Raw genomic sequence first — 16385 nt, 5'->3', positions numbered from 1 at the left:
GAGTGTGTGTGTGACTGTGTGTGAGTGGGTTGAGGGTGGTGTGAGTGTGTGTGTGTAAGCAGTGTGTGTGAGAGTGTGTGTGTGTGTGTGTGTGTGTGTGTGAGTGTGTGTTAATGTGTGTGAGTGTGTGTGTGTGTGGACATGGGCTGAGGACTCTGGGATCCCGTGCTCTGGTCTGGAAGAGGAGGCTGCAGCCTTGGTGTGAACTGACAGCTGCCTGCCCTGGGGAGGGTGAGCCCAGGTCAGTGTGTAAAGAGCACCTGGCAGGGTCAGGTTCATGGCTGTGGTGGGTGGAGGTGTCTGAGAGCCTGCTGAGCCTTCCCCATGTGAGTCCTCTGCAGCTGCCCAGGGACTGGCTGCTGGAGCAGGGGGCAGGCCTGGAGCTCAGGAAGGAGGTTTGTGTCTGGGCTCACACTGAGGTCCCCTCACTGTGGCTCTGGCACAGTAATAGGTGGCCATGTCCTGCTTGGTCAGGGAGCTCAGCTGCAGGGAGAACTGGTTCTTGGTCGTGTCTCTGGAGATGGGCACTTGGCTCTTGAGAGATGGGCTGTAGTTAGTGCTACCATCATAACTTATGTACCTTATCCACTCCAGCCCCTTTCCTGGGGGCTCACGGATCCAGCTCCAGCCATAACCACTGGTTGTGATGGAGAATCCAGAGACAGCACAGGTGAGGGACAGGGTCTGTGAGGACTTCACCAGGCCAGGTCCTGACTCCTGCAGCTGCACCTGGCACAGGACACCTGGGGACAAGAACAGTCACACCCTGTTAGTCACCTTCAGTCACAACCTCCCCAAGGATCCAGGTCTGATGACCCCACCTCCTGACGTGTAGATCCTGGAGCCCTCCATGTGACAGTCTTACCCACCTCACCTGTTCCAGGTGTGAGGTCTGTAACACGTCACCTGTGCCAGGGTTTCAGTTTGCTTTCACCATTCAGCAAAATGTGTTCGTGAAAATCAGAGAAACTTAGTGGATGTATGATGCGGCCATCAGAAAACCTCCTAAAATATATCAATATTTGACAGCGTTTTGTCACCTGACCAAAATTCTGAGAACAAAGAGGAGGACAAGCTTCCCTTGGGTCATGACTTAGGAGGTTGGAGTGCATGGTGGCAAGTCCTTAGCTCTGGCCATGGAGGGAGAACACCATGGCAGAAGGGCGTGGAGGAGGAAAGCAGCTCAGGACATGGCCACCAGGAAGCAGGTGAGCTCCATCCAACAGGGACACAGAGTGTCCCCGAAAGTCACACCCCAGTGATCCAGTATTCCAGCCATACCCCACCTGCCTACAGGAGTCAATCCATGTTAGTGGATTAATCCACTGTAGGTTTGAGCTCTGGTAATCTAGTCCTCTCTCCTTTGTCTCACAAGTGAGCTTGTGGGCCACCTCATATGTGAACCATGACAGCAAATTCCTGGTCCTGGTAATGCTGCCACCTGGTCAGTTTCCAGGGATTTAATCTCCTCAGTTCATATTGACATAAAGATCCCAGGGAAATAGCCGGCTGTGTGAGAGGCTCGTGTGCAGGGAGGGGCGAGGCGTGTCCAGGCTGTTGCTGGGAGCCCCTGAGTCCCCCCAGAGCAGCAGAGCCAGGTTGACAGCAGTTGATGTGTTGATGTGTCAGGTGGGAGAAGAATTACCCAGGAACAGGGCGTGACTGTGGACAGAGAATGTGGACGTGTCCTCCAGGGAAGAAAAGCAGCAGGTGTTCCTCCTGCTGTCCAGCACCAGCACCGTGCCTGCCAAGCCTGTGGTCTGCATGTGGAGCGTGCAGAATGCACCTCTTGTGTCCACACAGACGCAGGGCAGCTGAGCAGGCCCTGAGCAGCCACTGCACAGAGTCCCTGTGGAGGTGCAAAGCCAGCCCTGGGTGCTGAGAGCATCTCACCCTTGTCCCCAGGTGCTGCCTGCCCTGTGCTGTCCTCTAATCTGACAGCCACCTCTGCACTCATGGGGCCTGCTGCACTGCTGACCTGGGCCTGCTGGGGGCCACCCCAGGCAGCCCTTGGGGACAGATGGGCTGCACCTCTGCTGCTCTGCCAGCAGCCCCTCAGCTGTCCAGGCTGCCAGAGTGGCCCCAGCACCATGCAGCCCCCAGGACTGTGAGGCCCAGATGCTCCAGGAACACCTGACCAAGGTGCAGTGAATGCACTCCTCAGGTGGAAAGAACAAGGAGCCTGTGGGACTCTTCAGCCACCATTTAGGAAAGAATTATTTATGTTATGGGTGACACAGAGGGAAAGAATGAAAGACATAACACCTGCTCAACCAGGTGTTTCTGAGCCCTTAGGAATACAAGTGGCCATGAGGCCACCTGTATGTATTTCCCCAGTCACAGGGGGACATACAGGAGCAGATGAATGTCCAGAAATGTGCACCCTGCCCAGCTGAGCCTAGGAGCAGCAGGCAGCCTGAGCAGAGCAGGGACAGACACAGAGGTCACATCATGTGTCTAATCCCAGGAAAGACAAGGCCAAGTTCAGAAGCTTCACAGGAAGACTGTTCCAATTATTTGAGGATAGCCAATGCCACATTCACTAGTTAGTTTGGATTAATTTTATTCAGCCATCATCACCTGGGCATTTATGACCTGGGACATTCTGCTGAGCCCACACCCCTAGCCCACCTCCTCTGGCCCCACTTCTTAGCACGGTGCTGAGAAAGCCCCTGGGTGCCTCTTCCTCTGGTGCTGGCTAATGTTAAGCTTCCAGGTGGAGCTTTCCCTGCTGAGTCCTGATACTGACTCAGCTCTCTCTCCTGCTCCCCCGAGGTAGCTGACTTCTGCTGCACCCACCCACATCTCTGTACACATCACTGTGGGGGACTCAAAGGGTCCCTCAAATTTTCTGTGTCTGAGGATGGTGCACAGACTGGACGTCACAGTGGAATGTCATGAGAAATCCCTCCTGATTCTGCAGGAAGGTCTTAACACAGGACTTAGGGCAGGACAGGGCACATGAGCCCCATACCTCTGGGGACCTTCTCCTCTTGCTCTTTCTGCTAAAGGGCTCTTCTCTCTGGAGGGATCAGGCTCCATGAGCTCTGCCTGTGCACACTTGTGATGGGGGCCACGCTGCCCTGTGCTGGACTGTGGAGCCCTTCTGAGTCTCTGTGACCTGATGATGGAAGAAATTCTGATTACTGGTTGGCCTCAGGGACAGGATGTGGAATAAGTCCCTCCTTTGGTGGCCACTGGTGATGTACGTGGACTGTGAACTCTGTGTGTCCTAGAGTGAGCTGTGTCCCAACCCACTGTCCATATTGTCTGACTCTGAGTCCAGAGGAGCAAGTAACCCTGGAACTGATTGTGTGTCCCAGCAGGTGTTGTCCTCAACTCTGAAGAGGGCTCAGGAGACCATGTGGCTTACTGTGATGTCACTCATGGGAGCAGGTGTGGCCTCACCCTAGCTTGTACAGGGTGAATCTCTGCTCTGTTGCAGTGGTTATGTACCAATTTAAAAGTGGAGCAGAGGACCAGGAATCTCTGTCTGGAAAGGATCACTGGGGATCTATGGGTGAAGACAAAGCTCCAGCAGTGTGGACAGAACCAGCTTCAACCTCTCTCTGCACCTGCTTTTAAATGAAGCCTGTGGTTTGGGGCTCTGAATAGCCCTTTATCCTCTCCCTTTGCAAAATAACAAAGTGAAGATCTTATTCAGAATCTTCAGATATAAAACTAAACCATGAACTAGAGAAATGTACTGCCTAGGACCCGTGGGATAGAGAGGAACCTCCACAACCAACAGGGGAGCAGCCCTCAAGGTCCCTCTGCACCTGCTCCAGGGCTGACCCAGAGCTCGCTGTGTGCTGGGCGCCCCCTGCTGGCTCATGGTGCCTTTTCAGAGAGGCTTGTGTCTTGCTCACATTGAGATCTCCACAAAGGTCTCTGGCTCATTAAGAGGTGGCCAATGGCTGAGGTTGTGGTTGAGCAGTAGAGCACTCGCCTAGCATGTGCGCAGCCCAGGTTCAATCCTCAGCACCACATAAAAAGAAATAAATAAAATAAAGATATTGTGTTCAACTACAACTAAAAAATATTAAAAAAAAAAGAGATGGCCGTGTCCTCTGCACTCAGACTGCTCCTTTGCAGGTACTGAAGTGGCACCCCCTTTCTCCACAGAAAAGCCCTCTTCACCATGGCTGATTTTAGGACTGTCAACAAAAGAGTCCATTGTACATAAACTTCCTATTTTCATGTCACTCTGTTTACTTAGCCACTGGCCGGGAAGATACCAGCACTCCAGGTGCTGGGCACCCCCTTACTAGTTTTCACAAACGTATCCAGTATAGTACTTTGAATAAATGTGCAAACAAGGCCTCTGGCCTTGAGCTGGGCTTCACAGAGATGTCTACATTTTTAAGATAAGTTACAACTGGGCTCCATGGTGACAGCTGGCAGGGGAGGATAGAAAGAAGAGAAGAAGCTCTCCCCTTCTCAGGTGTTGTCCTTGAAGAGTTAACTTGTCCAGAACAGTGAAGGAAAAAGCTGCTTTTATGTGAACTTCTGCAGACTGTGATCTTCTGAGCCCCTCCCCTTACATGCTGGGTATAAAACTCTGAAACTCCCTGAACTCGGGGTTCAGGGGATTGATTGATTACAGCAAATTCTGTACCCTCTGAACCTGGCTGCAGCCAAATAAAACTGTTTCCTGCTCTCTTTGGTGCCCTGCCTTGTTTATCCTTACAACATTTTTGGTGACCCAGATGGGACAGAGGAGGCAAGGAAGGCTATTCTGCCTCTCTTGTCTCCAGGGACCGTCTTCCCTGGGGCAATGGGCAACAGCAGTCCCCTTGGCGTGCCCAGGCCACTCTTGGCCTGAAGGATGATCGACTCACCCAGCGCCCTGGGGCTCCCACCCTGGAGCACAACAGAACCCACAGGCAGCAGGAACCAGAATTAGGGTTTTGGAGCACCGCCTAGCTGAACAGGTAGGACCCAGGTCCATTTGGTTCTGTAGCCCACCTGTCTTCCCCTTCGAGGCCTAATAGGGTGAAAGAGAGGCTTGATCACCCTCTGTTGGGTCCCAAGTACCCTCCAAAGTGGTTGGAGCTGAAACGGACCCAAGGAGTCGCCCGAGTAGTCTCTGTTCAGGGTTAGCGAGCAGAGGGGAAACTGTGACTCCTTTTACTGTTCGGTTTGGAATTGTTGGTATTTGGGCGGTATAGAAATTCTGTCCTGGACATGTCTGTGTGAAAGTGTGTGAATGAGACGGACAAAGGGAAGGGTTCCGACCCAACCCGAGGGCCGAAGCGAGTGCAGAGTCCTGATCCGCGGTTCCCTGGCACCTCATACAGTCTATTGCAGAATTTCACCAACCAACTTCCAGGTGAAAGCTCCAGGTCTGGGGTTGATACCGACTCACAAGGCTAAGAGGGCCCTAAGTCCCCGCGAGGGGAGCAGCCAGAGATGGACAAAGGAGTCTTGTCCTAAATGTGTTTTGTTCTAAGTGTTGCGACACCGATGCAGGGTGGAACATGGGAGGCACAATAAGGAAACTGAGCCTTCTAAAATGTGTGTTAGAAACCTTTAGGAAGGTTTTCCTGGTAACTGTGGGTGAAACTCACTCCACAAAGGTTGCATACTCTGTGAATTAGAGTGGCCCACCCAAGATGTGGGCTGGCCACCAGAGGGATCTTTAGATGAGAGAGTCATTGCTGAGGTCCTTTTGATTGTTGTTGGAACCCCTGAACCAATTCTCTTATATTGATCGCTGGCAAGAGATAGTACAGAAACAGCCCTCTTGGTTGAGAGCCTGTCTAGATGGACAGTCCAAGCTGATGTTAGCCAGGAGCACAGTGGTCTCTAAGACCCAGCGGAAAGCAGCTAACCAGAAAACCTGACTAGGAAAGACAGGAAGGGAAACAGTTTTCCCCGTGAGCCAGAAGAGGACCCATGATCAACTTTGCCAAGACCACGGGGATAACAGATTGTCCCCTAGCCCCCTTGTCCTCAGAGGAAACAAATGATGGCCCCCAATACTGGCTATTCCTTCCTCTGTGATGTCCTCAGAGCCAAAAGCTTCCTAGGACTAAAGACTCTTTCACCTCCCAAGATGAAGGTGGGAGATTTGTCCCAAGACCAGAGCCACAACCCAGATGAGAACTCTCCAGATGCCCCTGCAAGGGACTAAGGACCTGCCCATATTGACCAGAGGGAAACACCTGAGGGGGACAAGGCAGTTTGTGTGCCAGCCTTTGTCCACCATTGAGCTCATAAGCTGGAAAAATCATACTCCCTCCTACATGGAGAAACCCTGGGCCAAGACTGATCTGATGCAGCCCATTACCCAGACCAGGGATGGGCCCAACAAAGAAGAAGGTCTAAAGAGATATCAAGAACCCTTCATAGGAAACCTCAGAGAAGGGAAAAAAAGAACAAACACTGTCTGTGCCCAAGAGTTAGAAGGAATCGGAGCCAGCCCTGAGCCCTAGCCAAAGCCAAGCATCTGCAGACAAACAGAGCCGAGATAAGCCTCCCGCTGCTCCAGCATCTCCCTCTCACACCCTCCATAGCCCTGAACATTTCTCTCAGCCCCACATCTGCCTAAGGCCCCTCTGCCCTATGAAACTGGCAGCAGTGATCAAAAGAGATGTGCCCAACTGACTCAGAGCTAAATGTCCAGGCCACTGCCGCTGCCAACCCTCTCCCTGCCCAGAGGTGCCCGGGAGAAGAGAGGCACCATACCAACATTGCAGCCATAATGCAAGTTTGTCAGTGAAGAAATGCACAGGCGGAAGCAACAGGTGACCAATGCAGCCTTTGTGGAACAGGCTCAGAGAGCCATTTGCAAAAAATTACAATCCTAGAGGACTTTACTGAGAAATGTGCCAGTGACGTGATTAAGGTGGCCACCACAGTTTTCATCAATCGAGATACAGAGACTCAAAGACAGGCAGACCAGAAAGATGAAAAAGAGGATGGATCTCCTTACAGCTGCCCTCACCACAAATCCAAAGGTCACTCAAAGGGGGGGGTCTCACTAGAACAAAGCCAATACTCCAAATGTTGATAAGGAAAAAAGCATGGCCAGATAAAATGAGAAGCCTCCAGTGGCCCTGACAGACAAGTACCCACTGCCATGCTCAGCTAAGCCTTGAGCAAAGAAGGAATGGATGTTTTGGCCCCAGCCCCTCCTTTCAGTTTCTTCCCACTTGCTCAGAAGTCAATGATTGACGAATATGGCAGGGGTCCTGTAGACACACACAACTGTATCTGTTGCATGGGACCCAGCACCTCGAAGGGTTCAGCTGCTGCAAGCCCCCAAATGAACCAGGAATATGTTCATTTTAACAGCCAGTAGTGGGCCATAGAGTGCACACTCCAAAAGGACATGCCACCCTGGCTCCAAGCCACACGCTGTGAGCCACCAGCAGAAAGGGCACAGAGCCCCATGCACCCAGGCATACTGAACAAAACACAAGCGGGGCAGCCACTATATACAATTAGAGCAGGCTTTCACCTGGCAAGAGGAGAAAGCCATGCAAAGAACAACACCTAGGTGGGCACAATGTGGCTGCCACACTGGGACCTTCACGGAACCGCACCGCTGCCCTCCAACCTTGGCAGACGGCCCACATGAGATTTACATAGGTGCCTTTTACACAAATGATGCCCCAGGTCATCAGTCTCTGCTAAGATTTACATTAGATTTAAGAGTTGGAGAATCCTAGCAGCCAAGATCCTGCACTGGGAGATAACAGAAACATTCCTGCATCTTAAAGCACCAGAGGCTCTATGTATGCCTCCCTTCCCTAAATGACAGTTCCTCCCAGTGGCTCGAGTACACCATCCTTGGGACAGCACTGGACTCTGACTTAAAATCCCATATATATCAAGAAAAAGGTCAAATACCTTGGTTACCATCTGACTTAACAACAGAACAGAACAACCACTGAGCCTCAAAAGAAACAGGAGATGTGCTCAATTCCAGTCCCTTCAACCTGCCATCAGACTAGAAAATTCTTGGGGGCTACTGGGTTCAGCCATATATGGATCCCCAACTTTCAATTATGACAAAACCCCTCTATGAAGCTACAAAGGGGGGAGAATGGGATCCTCAAATATGGGGGTCAATTAAGCAAAAGGCCTTTGAGGACAATAAACAAGCACTCACCAGTGCACCTGGATTAGGGCTCCCTGACCTCACAAAGCCTTTCTTTCTGTATGTCCATGATTGATCTGGAGTGGCTATGGGATTTTGACTCAGATGCTGTGGACATGGCACTATCCAGTGGCTTATTTGTCCAAACAGCTGGACTCTGTAGCCCAGGGATGGCCACCTGATTTACAGGACCTTGCAGCCACAGCTCTTCTGATGTTGGAAGCTGATAAACTGGCCACAGGACAAGAACTGGTTGTCAGAGTTCCTCATTCAATTTTGACATTGTTAAAGTATAAAAGACACTATTGGTTTGAAGCCAGATTTTAAGTTAGGTAGTCAGTGTAGTCAGATAAATCGAGGTCTAATACCGAGTGGAATCTAAAATGGAGGCCATGCTGAAAATGATTCCAGGGAACACAAAACAACTCATGAAATGTGAAACCCTTCAATAATTGTGATGCATTACTTTTAAGATTAAAAGTAGTCAGAAAAAGGAGTGGGGAATGTAAGGGTAAAAGAAATTGAAGTTAAAGCGTAAAAGTTAAAGGGTAAAAGACCGGGTGTTGTAAGGTTTCTAAGCTGCAAGGTCTGAGTTAAAATGTAAAGGATTAGGCATTGTTAGGTTTCTATGCTACCTGAAAAACCTGAAATTTCTGTAGCTGTTGAGACAATGCTTGGAACTGCCCAGTAAATATTTCCCCTGACTATTGGTTGTTTAATAAGGGCTCTGTGTGGTCACACATAGGCATTGCAGGGCCTGGACCAATCCGTTTAAATGTAACCCCCTCCTTAGGAATGACCTATCACTCCAGCCTGACCTGTTCCCGCCAATGAATGAACCAATCATGTTTAGGAGTTGTTATTCAATTTTCCCGCGCCTAATGATGATTTGTTCGGATGTATACAAAGCCCTCCGCCCTCCCCAAAAAGGGTACTTAAGCAGTGCTCAGCCCCTGCTCGGGGCTCTGGGCTGCTTTCCCTTCTTGAGTGGGCACAGAGCCCCAGCATGCTGGTTCAATAAATCCCCCCTTCTGCCAATTGCATAAGGGGTCACTTGGTGGTCTCTTTCTCTGATGTTTTGCGGGACCCTTACAGGATGACTAATAAAAGAATGGTCAAATATCAGGGCATGTTATGTGAAAACCCACATATCCATGTTGAGGTCGTCAGAACTCTAAACCCAGCAACTTTGCTGCCCATTGGACTTGGAAAACCTGATCACAAATGTGTTGAAGTCATGGATAAAGTGTTCTCCAGCAGACCAGACCTAACAGACCAGCCTCTCAAGGACCCTGATGCAGTGTACTTCACAGATGGAAGCAGTTTTATAAAAGATGAGGTATGTTTTGCTGGATATGCAGTGGTCACTCTCGACTTCACTGTCAACCTTCTCCTCAGGAAACTTCAGCACAAAAAGTAAAACTTATTGCTTTGACTTAAGCACCTCAGTTGACAGCAGGAGTCTGTGTGGTTATTTTCATAGACTCAAAATATGCATTCACTACCCTTCATGTTCATAGGGCCTTATGTAGGCTAATTAACTCAGGAGAAAAAAAAGGGGGGGGGAACATGATGCATGGGCAGGAAATTCTTAAACTTTTGGGTGCACTGTGGGCTCCCAGGAAGGATGTGATTATACATTGCCAAGGTCATTGAAAGGGAAACACTGTGGTTTCTCAGGGCAACCAAAGAGCTAACAGAGAGGCCAAGTTAGCTGTCTGCAAGAAACGGGAAGAAAATCCAGTCCCAGGTTTAAATGCTGCCCTTCTGCCTGGCCGACTAGCTAACAGAATAGGAGCCAACATATTCCCAACATGAAAGTAAATGATTTAAGACTGAAAAAGGAAATTTTCTCCCAGGTAGATGGTGGAGATTTTCTGATGGCTGGAATAGCCATCCCGGAGTTTTGGGCCCCAGTCTTTATCAAACAGTTTCACAGGAAAATATGTTGGACATACAGCACTTAAGATAGTTCTGAGTTAACATTTCTATGACCCCCAGCTCACAAGCATCACCCGGATGATCTGCAAACAATGTGAGGTCTGTGCTAACAACAATCCTTGTCATGGGCCAGAACTCCCACCAGGAATCCAAAATATAGGAGGAGCACCTTTTGAAGACTTGGAAGTAAACATCACTGAACTACCATGCTCACGGGGCTATAAATAACTTTTCTTTTTGTGTGTTCATACTCTGACTGGGTGGAAGCCTTTCCCACCTGCACTGAAAAGGCTAGGGAGATAACCAGGATGTTTCTCTGGGGAATGATTCCCAGATTTAGTGTCCCAATAATTATTGGCTCAAACAATGGGCCAGGTTTTGGGCAGAGGTGATATGATTACTGACCAAGAGTGTAAACATCAGATGGAAGTTACATACTGTCTATAGGACACAGAGTTCTGGTAAAGTTCAAGGATGAATAGGACTTTAAGGCTCAATAGGGAAAGCTGTGTCAGGAGACTCACTTACATTGTGATGAACTTCTCCCTATTACACGGTTGTGGATTAGATCCACTCCCACTAGGAGGACTGGATTCTTTTCTTTTGAGAAAATATATGGGAGGCTCCCCCTCTTATTAGGGGACTACAGGGAAACTTAAGAGAGATAGGAAAATTAACCCTGAGTCCACAGCTTCAGGCCTTAGGGAAAACTTTACAGGTTCTCAACCAATGGGTTAGAAAAGATTGTCAGTATATTTGACCCAGGTGCACACTCCTTCAAGCCTGGAGATTGAGTCTGGGTCAAAAAATAAAATATTCAACCCCTGAACTTCTTTGGAGGGCCCTTTCACTATTGTTTTATCCACCCCAACTGCAGTAAAGTTTGCAGAGATAGGTCCCTGGATTCACTACACCAGACTCACGCCTGCAGCTGCGGACTGGGAGTGCTCTCCAGATGCTGCTACACCCTTGAAGCTGACCATCCTGAAGAAAAAGGAGCACTGGAGAAGCTTGAGGATCAGAAGCACAACAGCTCTGCTCCAGTCACTCTGGAAGCTGACTGGTCTATGCACAGCCAAAGCTTGAGGAGACTATGGCCCTGTTTTAGCCACACAGGAGGGACTGGCTGATCAATGCACCGTGAAAGATAAACTTCCCACCAGAACAAATGAACTCCTTCAACCTCTAAGATAGTTCTTATACTATAATACATTTTCACCCCTTGCTTCTAGATATATATGTAATTCTCTGTTTGGTTTTTGCTACTGGTTTGATAACAGTAACTCCTACTGACTGGACTCTGGGTAACAAAATTTCACTTATATATTTTTTTTTTTGTTTGTTTTGTTTTTTTCTTGTTTTTTTTAATCTTGCTTATATAAGTTTTCTAGGATTTTTTTGGTGTTATTAGTTTGGCTTTTTAATTTATGCTGTTTAACTTATGCTAACCAAAATGTTAGTCTATTATTTAGTTTGGTTTCCTTTGATAACCTTAAGGGTTTCTGCCCTACTCCTATTCCAACCATGGAGATCATGTGAACCATGTGTCAAGACAATCCACTATAACCAAGAGGTGGTAAGACATATTCTTAGGACCTGTTCCACCAGAGGAATGTTATAGATGGATGACTGTTTGGAAAGGAAAAAGAGGTGCATTAAAAAGAAACTTGATTTCAGAAGTGACCAATCTTGGGGTGAAGGTAACCGGCCACCCCAGAGGATTATTGCCACTTATGGTCCCACTACCTGGGCACAAAATGGCAGTTGGAGCTATAGAACTCCTATTTACATGTTAAACAGAATTATTCACTTACAAGCTGTACTAGAAATTATTATTAATCAGACTGCCACAGCCTTTGACCTCCTAGCCACACAACTGACCAGATGCGAGTGGCTAACTATCAAAACCACTTGGCATTAGATTACTTACTGGATGAGGAAAAAATACATGTGGAGAGTTCAACAGCTCAGATTGTTGCATCCAAATGGATGACAATAGAAAAACAGTTAAGAATATAGCCCCAAACACAAGAGAACTAGCACGTGTTAGTTCATACCTAAAAGGGCATTAAAGTTTGGATCCCAAACATGCTTTTGGGAGATGGTTTTCAACTCTTAGTAGATTTAAAAGTTTAACTGGTGTAATGGGTATTCTGCTGTTAACCTGTTTATTGGTCCCATGTTTGGCTCCACTGTTCATTAAAACTACTGGGTCCACTGCAGAAGCTGCTGTTGAAAAGATGACAAAAACTAAGGTTTTGGCATTATATAAGGCTTTAAGCCAAGATAATGATAATGATGCTCTTAAATTTAAAGGATTAAATTATGGGGAACATCATTAAAGGGGGGAATTGAAGTGGAACCCCCTTTCTCCACAGAAAAGCCCTCTTCACCATGGCTGATTTTAGGACTGTCAGCAAAAGAGTCCATTGTACATAAACTTCCTATTTTCATGTCACTCTGTTTACTTGGCCACTGGCCGAGAAGATACCAGCACTCCAGGTGTTGGACACCCCTTACTAGCTTTTCACAAATATATCCCTTATAGTACTTTGAAGAAATGTGCAAACAAGGCCTCTGGCCTTGAGCTGGGCTTCACAGAGATGTCTCATTTTTAAGATAAGTTACAACTGGGCTCCATGGTAACAGCTGGCAGGGGGAGGATAGAAAGAGGAAAAGAAGCTCTCCCCTTCTCAGGTGTGGTCCTTGAATAGTTAACTTGCCCAGAACAGTGAAAGAAAAAGCTGCTTTTATGTGAACTTCTGCAGACTGTGAACTTCTGAGACCCTCCCCTTGCATGCTGGGTATAAAACTCTGAAACTCCCTGAACTCAGGGTTCAGGGGATTGATTGATTACAGCAAATGCTGTACCCTCTGAATCTGGCTGCAGCCAAATAAAACTGTTTCCTGCTATCTTCAGTGTCTTGCCTCATTTGTCCCTACAACAGTACAGCAAATGGCATTGTCTCTGGAGATGGTGAATCTGCCCTTTATGGTATCTGGTAATAGGTGCTACCACCACTACTACTAGTAACATTTGAGAGCCTCTCCAGCCCCTCCCTAGAGCTGGTGACCCAGTGCATCCAGTAGTCACTGAAGGTCAATGTAAAAGCTGAAGGGAGACTTGCAGGGACCCCCAAGCTGCACCAGGCCTCCCCCAGACTCCACCAGCTGCACCTCACACTGGACACCTGCAAACACAGAGGCAGCCTGGTCAGGACACTGTCACTCGTCCACTCTTCCTCTCACTCCTGTCCACTCACACACTTAGTGTGATGATTTAGCCATGAAGTGTCCCCCACAAGCTCATGTGTGAGACAGTGCAAGAAGGTATGGAGAACAAATGGTGGGTCATTATGCACACAATCAGTGAACAATCCCATGATGAGATTAACTGAGTGGAGACTGAGGTCAGCTAGGTTGTGCCTGGGGGAGGTTGGTCACTGGGGAAATGTTTTTGGAGAAAATATTGTGTATGGGCTGAGTGAGTCTCTCTGTCTGCTTCTGATCATCATGTGAGCTGCTTCTCTCCTGCACACTCTTCAACCATGATGTTCTACCTCACCTTGAACCCCCAGGAATGGAGCCTGCTGTGTATGAACTGAGGCCCTGAAATCATGAGGCCTCAAATAAGCTTTTCCTGCTCTATAATTATTCTGGTTGAGTCTTTAATCACAGCAAAAATATTGACTAAAACAGCCTTAATCTCTTGTATTTCTTTATTTCCTTTTAAAAGGGCCACCAGGAAAACCCAGCTGAGCACACTCTCCATGGTGAGCAGCTGTGTTCAGTCCTGATCACTGAGTGGGCTGAGCTGGGAGTCCAGGGCTGGGCTCCTGTGCAGAGCTGCAGGGTCAGGTGGGCTGGTTTTCATGAGCAGAGGGAGGCCCTATTTGCATGTCCTCCTGCTATATAGCAGCTCTGGGTGGAGGCCACATAAAGGAGCATTGAAAGTACAGGTGAGTGTCATGGGGCAGATAGGTGTACTAATAGCACTCAGAAAAGTAAGATTTCTTTTGTTTATTTTTTCTGTTTTGCATTTATCATTCATTAGCTTGTTTTACACATGCACATAACAATAACAGAGGGATCAGAGTTAAATCTATGATGCAATTCTAAAATCACACAGAAGCAGGTGTGGTGGTTCAAGGTGTACAACGGATCATATTTGGCAAGAGTGAGCTGCGTATTTGGGCTTTGCTCTCACCATGAACATGACTGCTGCCCTGTTTCTCCTCCAGCTCCCAGGTGCACATACCAGGTACCATCCTCAGAACCTCTTTTGTAAATGACCCAAAACTTGGTGGGAGCTGGGCTCACTCAGGCTGGAGCAGACTGTGGGACAGACAATCTCAAGGGCTCAGGTGAGGCTCTGGTATGTGACCTCCTGACTGATGTCAGGCCATGTGCAGGACAGGGAGGGGCAGAGAGGGGCAGTGCAGGCAGAGCTGGTGCTTTGCACTTTGGCCAGGAGAGCAGCACACTTGTGGTGCTGCCCAGGAGCTGTGGCCAGGAGGGGGAGGCCAGCAGCTGCACTGGGAGCAGCCCAGGGCTTTGCACCCAGAGGATGGAGGGTGTTTCAGGATCCCAGGGATCAACAAGGCCCAGCTTCCCCAGCTCAGAGGCAGAGACGAAGATCTGAAAGACCCTCCAGGGCAGGGCCTGTGGGAGAGAGCTCTGGGCTCCTGACCCAGGACTGCCCAGGGCATGTTTTCCCCTGTTCAGCCAGCAAGGGGCCCAGAGGTTCCCAGCCCTGGTTCAAGGGAGGCCAGGACCTGCTCCCTGCTGAGGGTGACCTTGTCCTCAGCCACACCATGCTGGCTTTGCAGGTGAAACAAACCAGTAAATAAGGCATTGTGCCCATCTACAGCTAAAAGTGTATTAAAATCAAAAGTAAAACACCAGTGTGCTGACTGATGGTGTCGGTGCTGAAATCATAGGAGACTGGTGGTTTCATGTCTTCCCACAGCTGCTGAGTTCTTAGGACCATCTGGGATGTAAACATTGCCACTGCTCATCCTCACCCAGACTGGAGCCAGACCCTCAGGACAGGCTGGGCACTGATGTGAGCAGGGACAGAGCCCAGGTGTCCCTGTCTGTCACCCTGAAATGTAGCCACAGTGGCTGGAAACCCAGGCAGGCTCCAAGCTGCCTCTCCTCAGCAGCCAAGTGTCCTGGGGCTTCTCAGGCTCAGGGTCAGCTCATAGTGAGATGGGGTCAGTGTGGTCCTGGGCACAGCATTTCTTCTGGGGCCTGAGGCCAGTGGCAGAGCTGACCTGAATAGCAGACCATCCTTCCCACTGGGTCCTTGCCCAGGGTGCCCCTTTCTCTTGAAGACCTTGCTTAGGTCACCCCTGTCCACAGGCCCTGCACAGCTGCATGAGGAGTGGGTGTGTCCACCATATGGAGCCCTGGGTGTGGTGTCACAGAGCCTCATCATGAGGGACAGACAGCTCACACACACCAAGGTTCACTCTGAATACACACATTTCTGTACATTTCAATAAAGTTTATGGTTTTCTGTCACCCTTTTCTGTTTAGTCCATAGATATTCATGTCAGATAATTCCTTGCTGTGGGTGCTGTCCTGTGATGGTTGGAGGTGTGGCAGCCTCATTGGTCAATAAAAATGAGAAGCCCGGAAAATCCCTACTTCACATGTGAAAACAACTCCCTCCAGACGTTGCACATGGTCCCCAGGGGTGGAAAGTTCTGGCAGTAGGTGGGCTCCAGGGAGAACTGTGTTCTGTGACCTGATCCAGCAAAGGAAGGTCACTGGGTGGACGGGGAAAGGGAAGGAATCATGGGAAGGGGACTAGGAATCACCTGAACAGGCAGGGAGTGAGACATGGTGTCAGGAGTGTGTAAAGTTCAGCTGGTGTGGGGAGCTCACCTGTAGTCCCTGGGACACTTCGGGCTGAGGGAGGAGAATCATAACTTCAAGGTCAGCCTGGGCATCTTTGGGAGAACCTGTCTCCAAATAAGACACATAAAGCCTAGAATGGACGTCAAGGGTTGAGCACCCTGGATTCAATCCCCAATGAGGAAATGAAAGATCCATACAGTTCACTTAAAGGCGCTGTTCAGGAAACGTCCCTGAAAATTCATCTCCATCTGCAAAATTGCCTGGTCTGTGCTGAGAGAATTCCAGACAAGCAAGACCTAGAGAAGAAACATCTCACAGAGGGTCTGGCAGAGGAGGGACCTCGAGAATCTGCAGGCAAGGTGGAGTCAGGAGGTGCTGGTGGGCAGGGACCTCAGGGCCTGAGCTGAGCTGCTCCCTCCTCCCTCTGCACCTGCTCCTGGGTGACCCTGGGCTCCCTGTGTGCTGAGCGCCC

At 49.1% G+C, this 16385-nt stretch overlaps 1 gene segment (V, D, J or C); it reads right to left on the bottom strand.

The window, feature by feature from the left end:
• Positions 1–384: 384 nt before the first annotated feature.
• LOC125614677 overlaps positions 385–16385 on the bottom strand; it is an 86651-nt gene continuing 70650 nt past the window's right edge. Inside the window, 1 exon segment of the V gene segment in view lies at positions 385–743. Within this exon segment, the coding sequence occupies positions 385–743 (359 nt within the window).

The sequence above is a fragment of the Marmota marmota genome, unplaced genomic scaffold (assembly GCF_001458135.2).
Source record: "Marmota marmota marmota unplaced genomic scaffold, marMar, whole genome shotgun sequence".
Lineage (NCBI taxonomy): Eukaryota > Metazoa > Chordata > Mammalia > Rodentia > Sciuridae > Marmota > Marmota marmota.
This window is presented reverse-complemented; position numbering and strand designations above follow the sequence as displayed.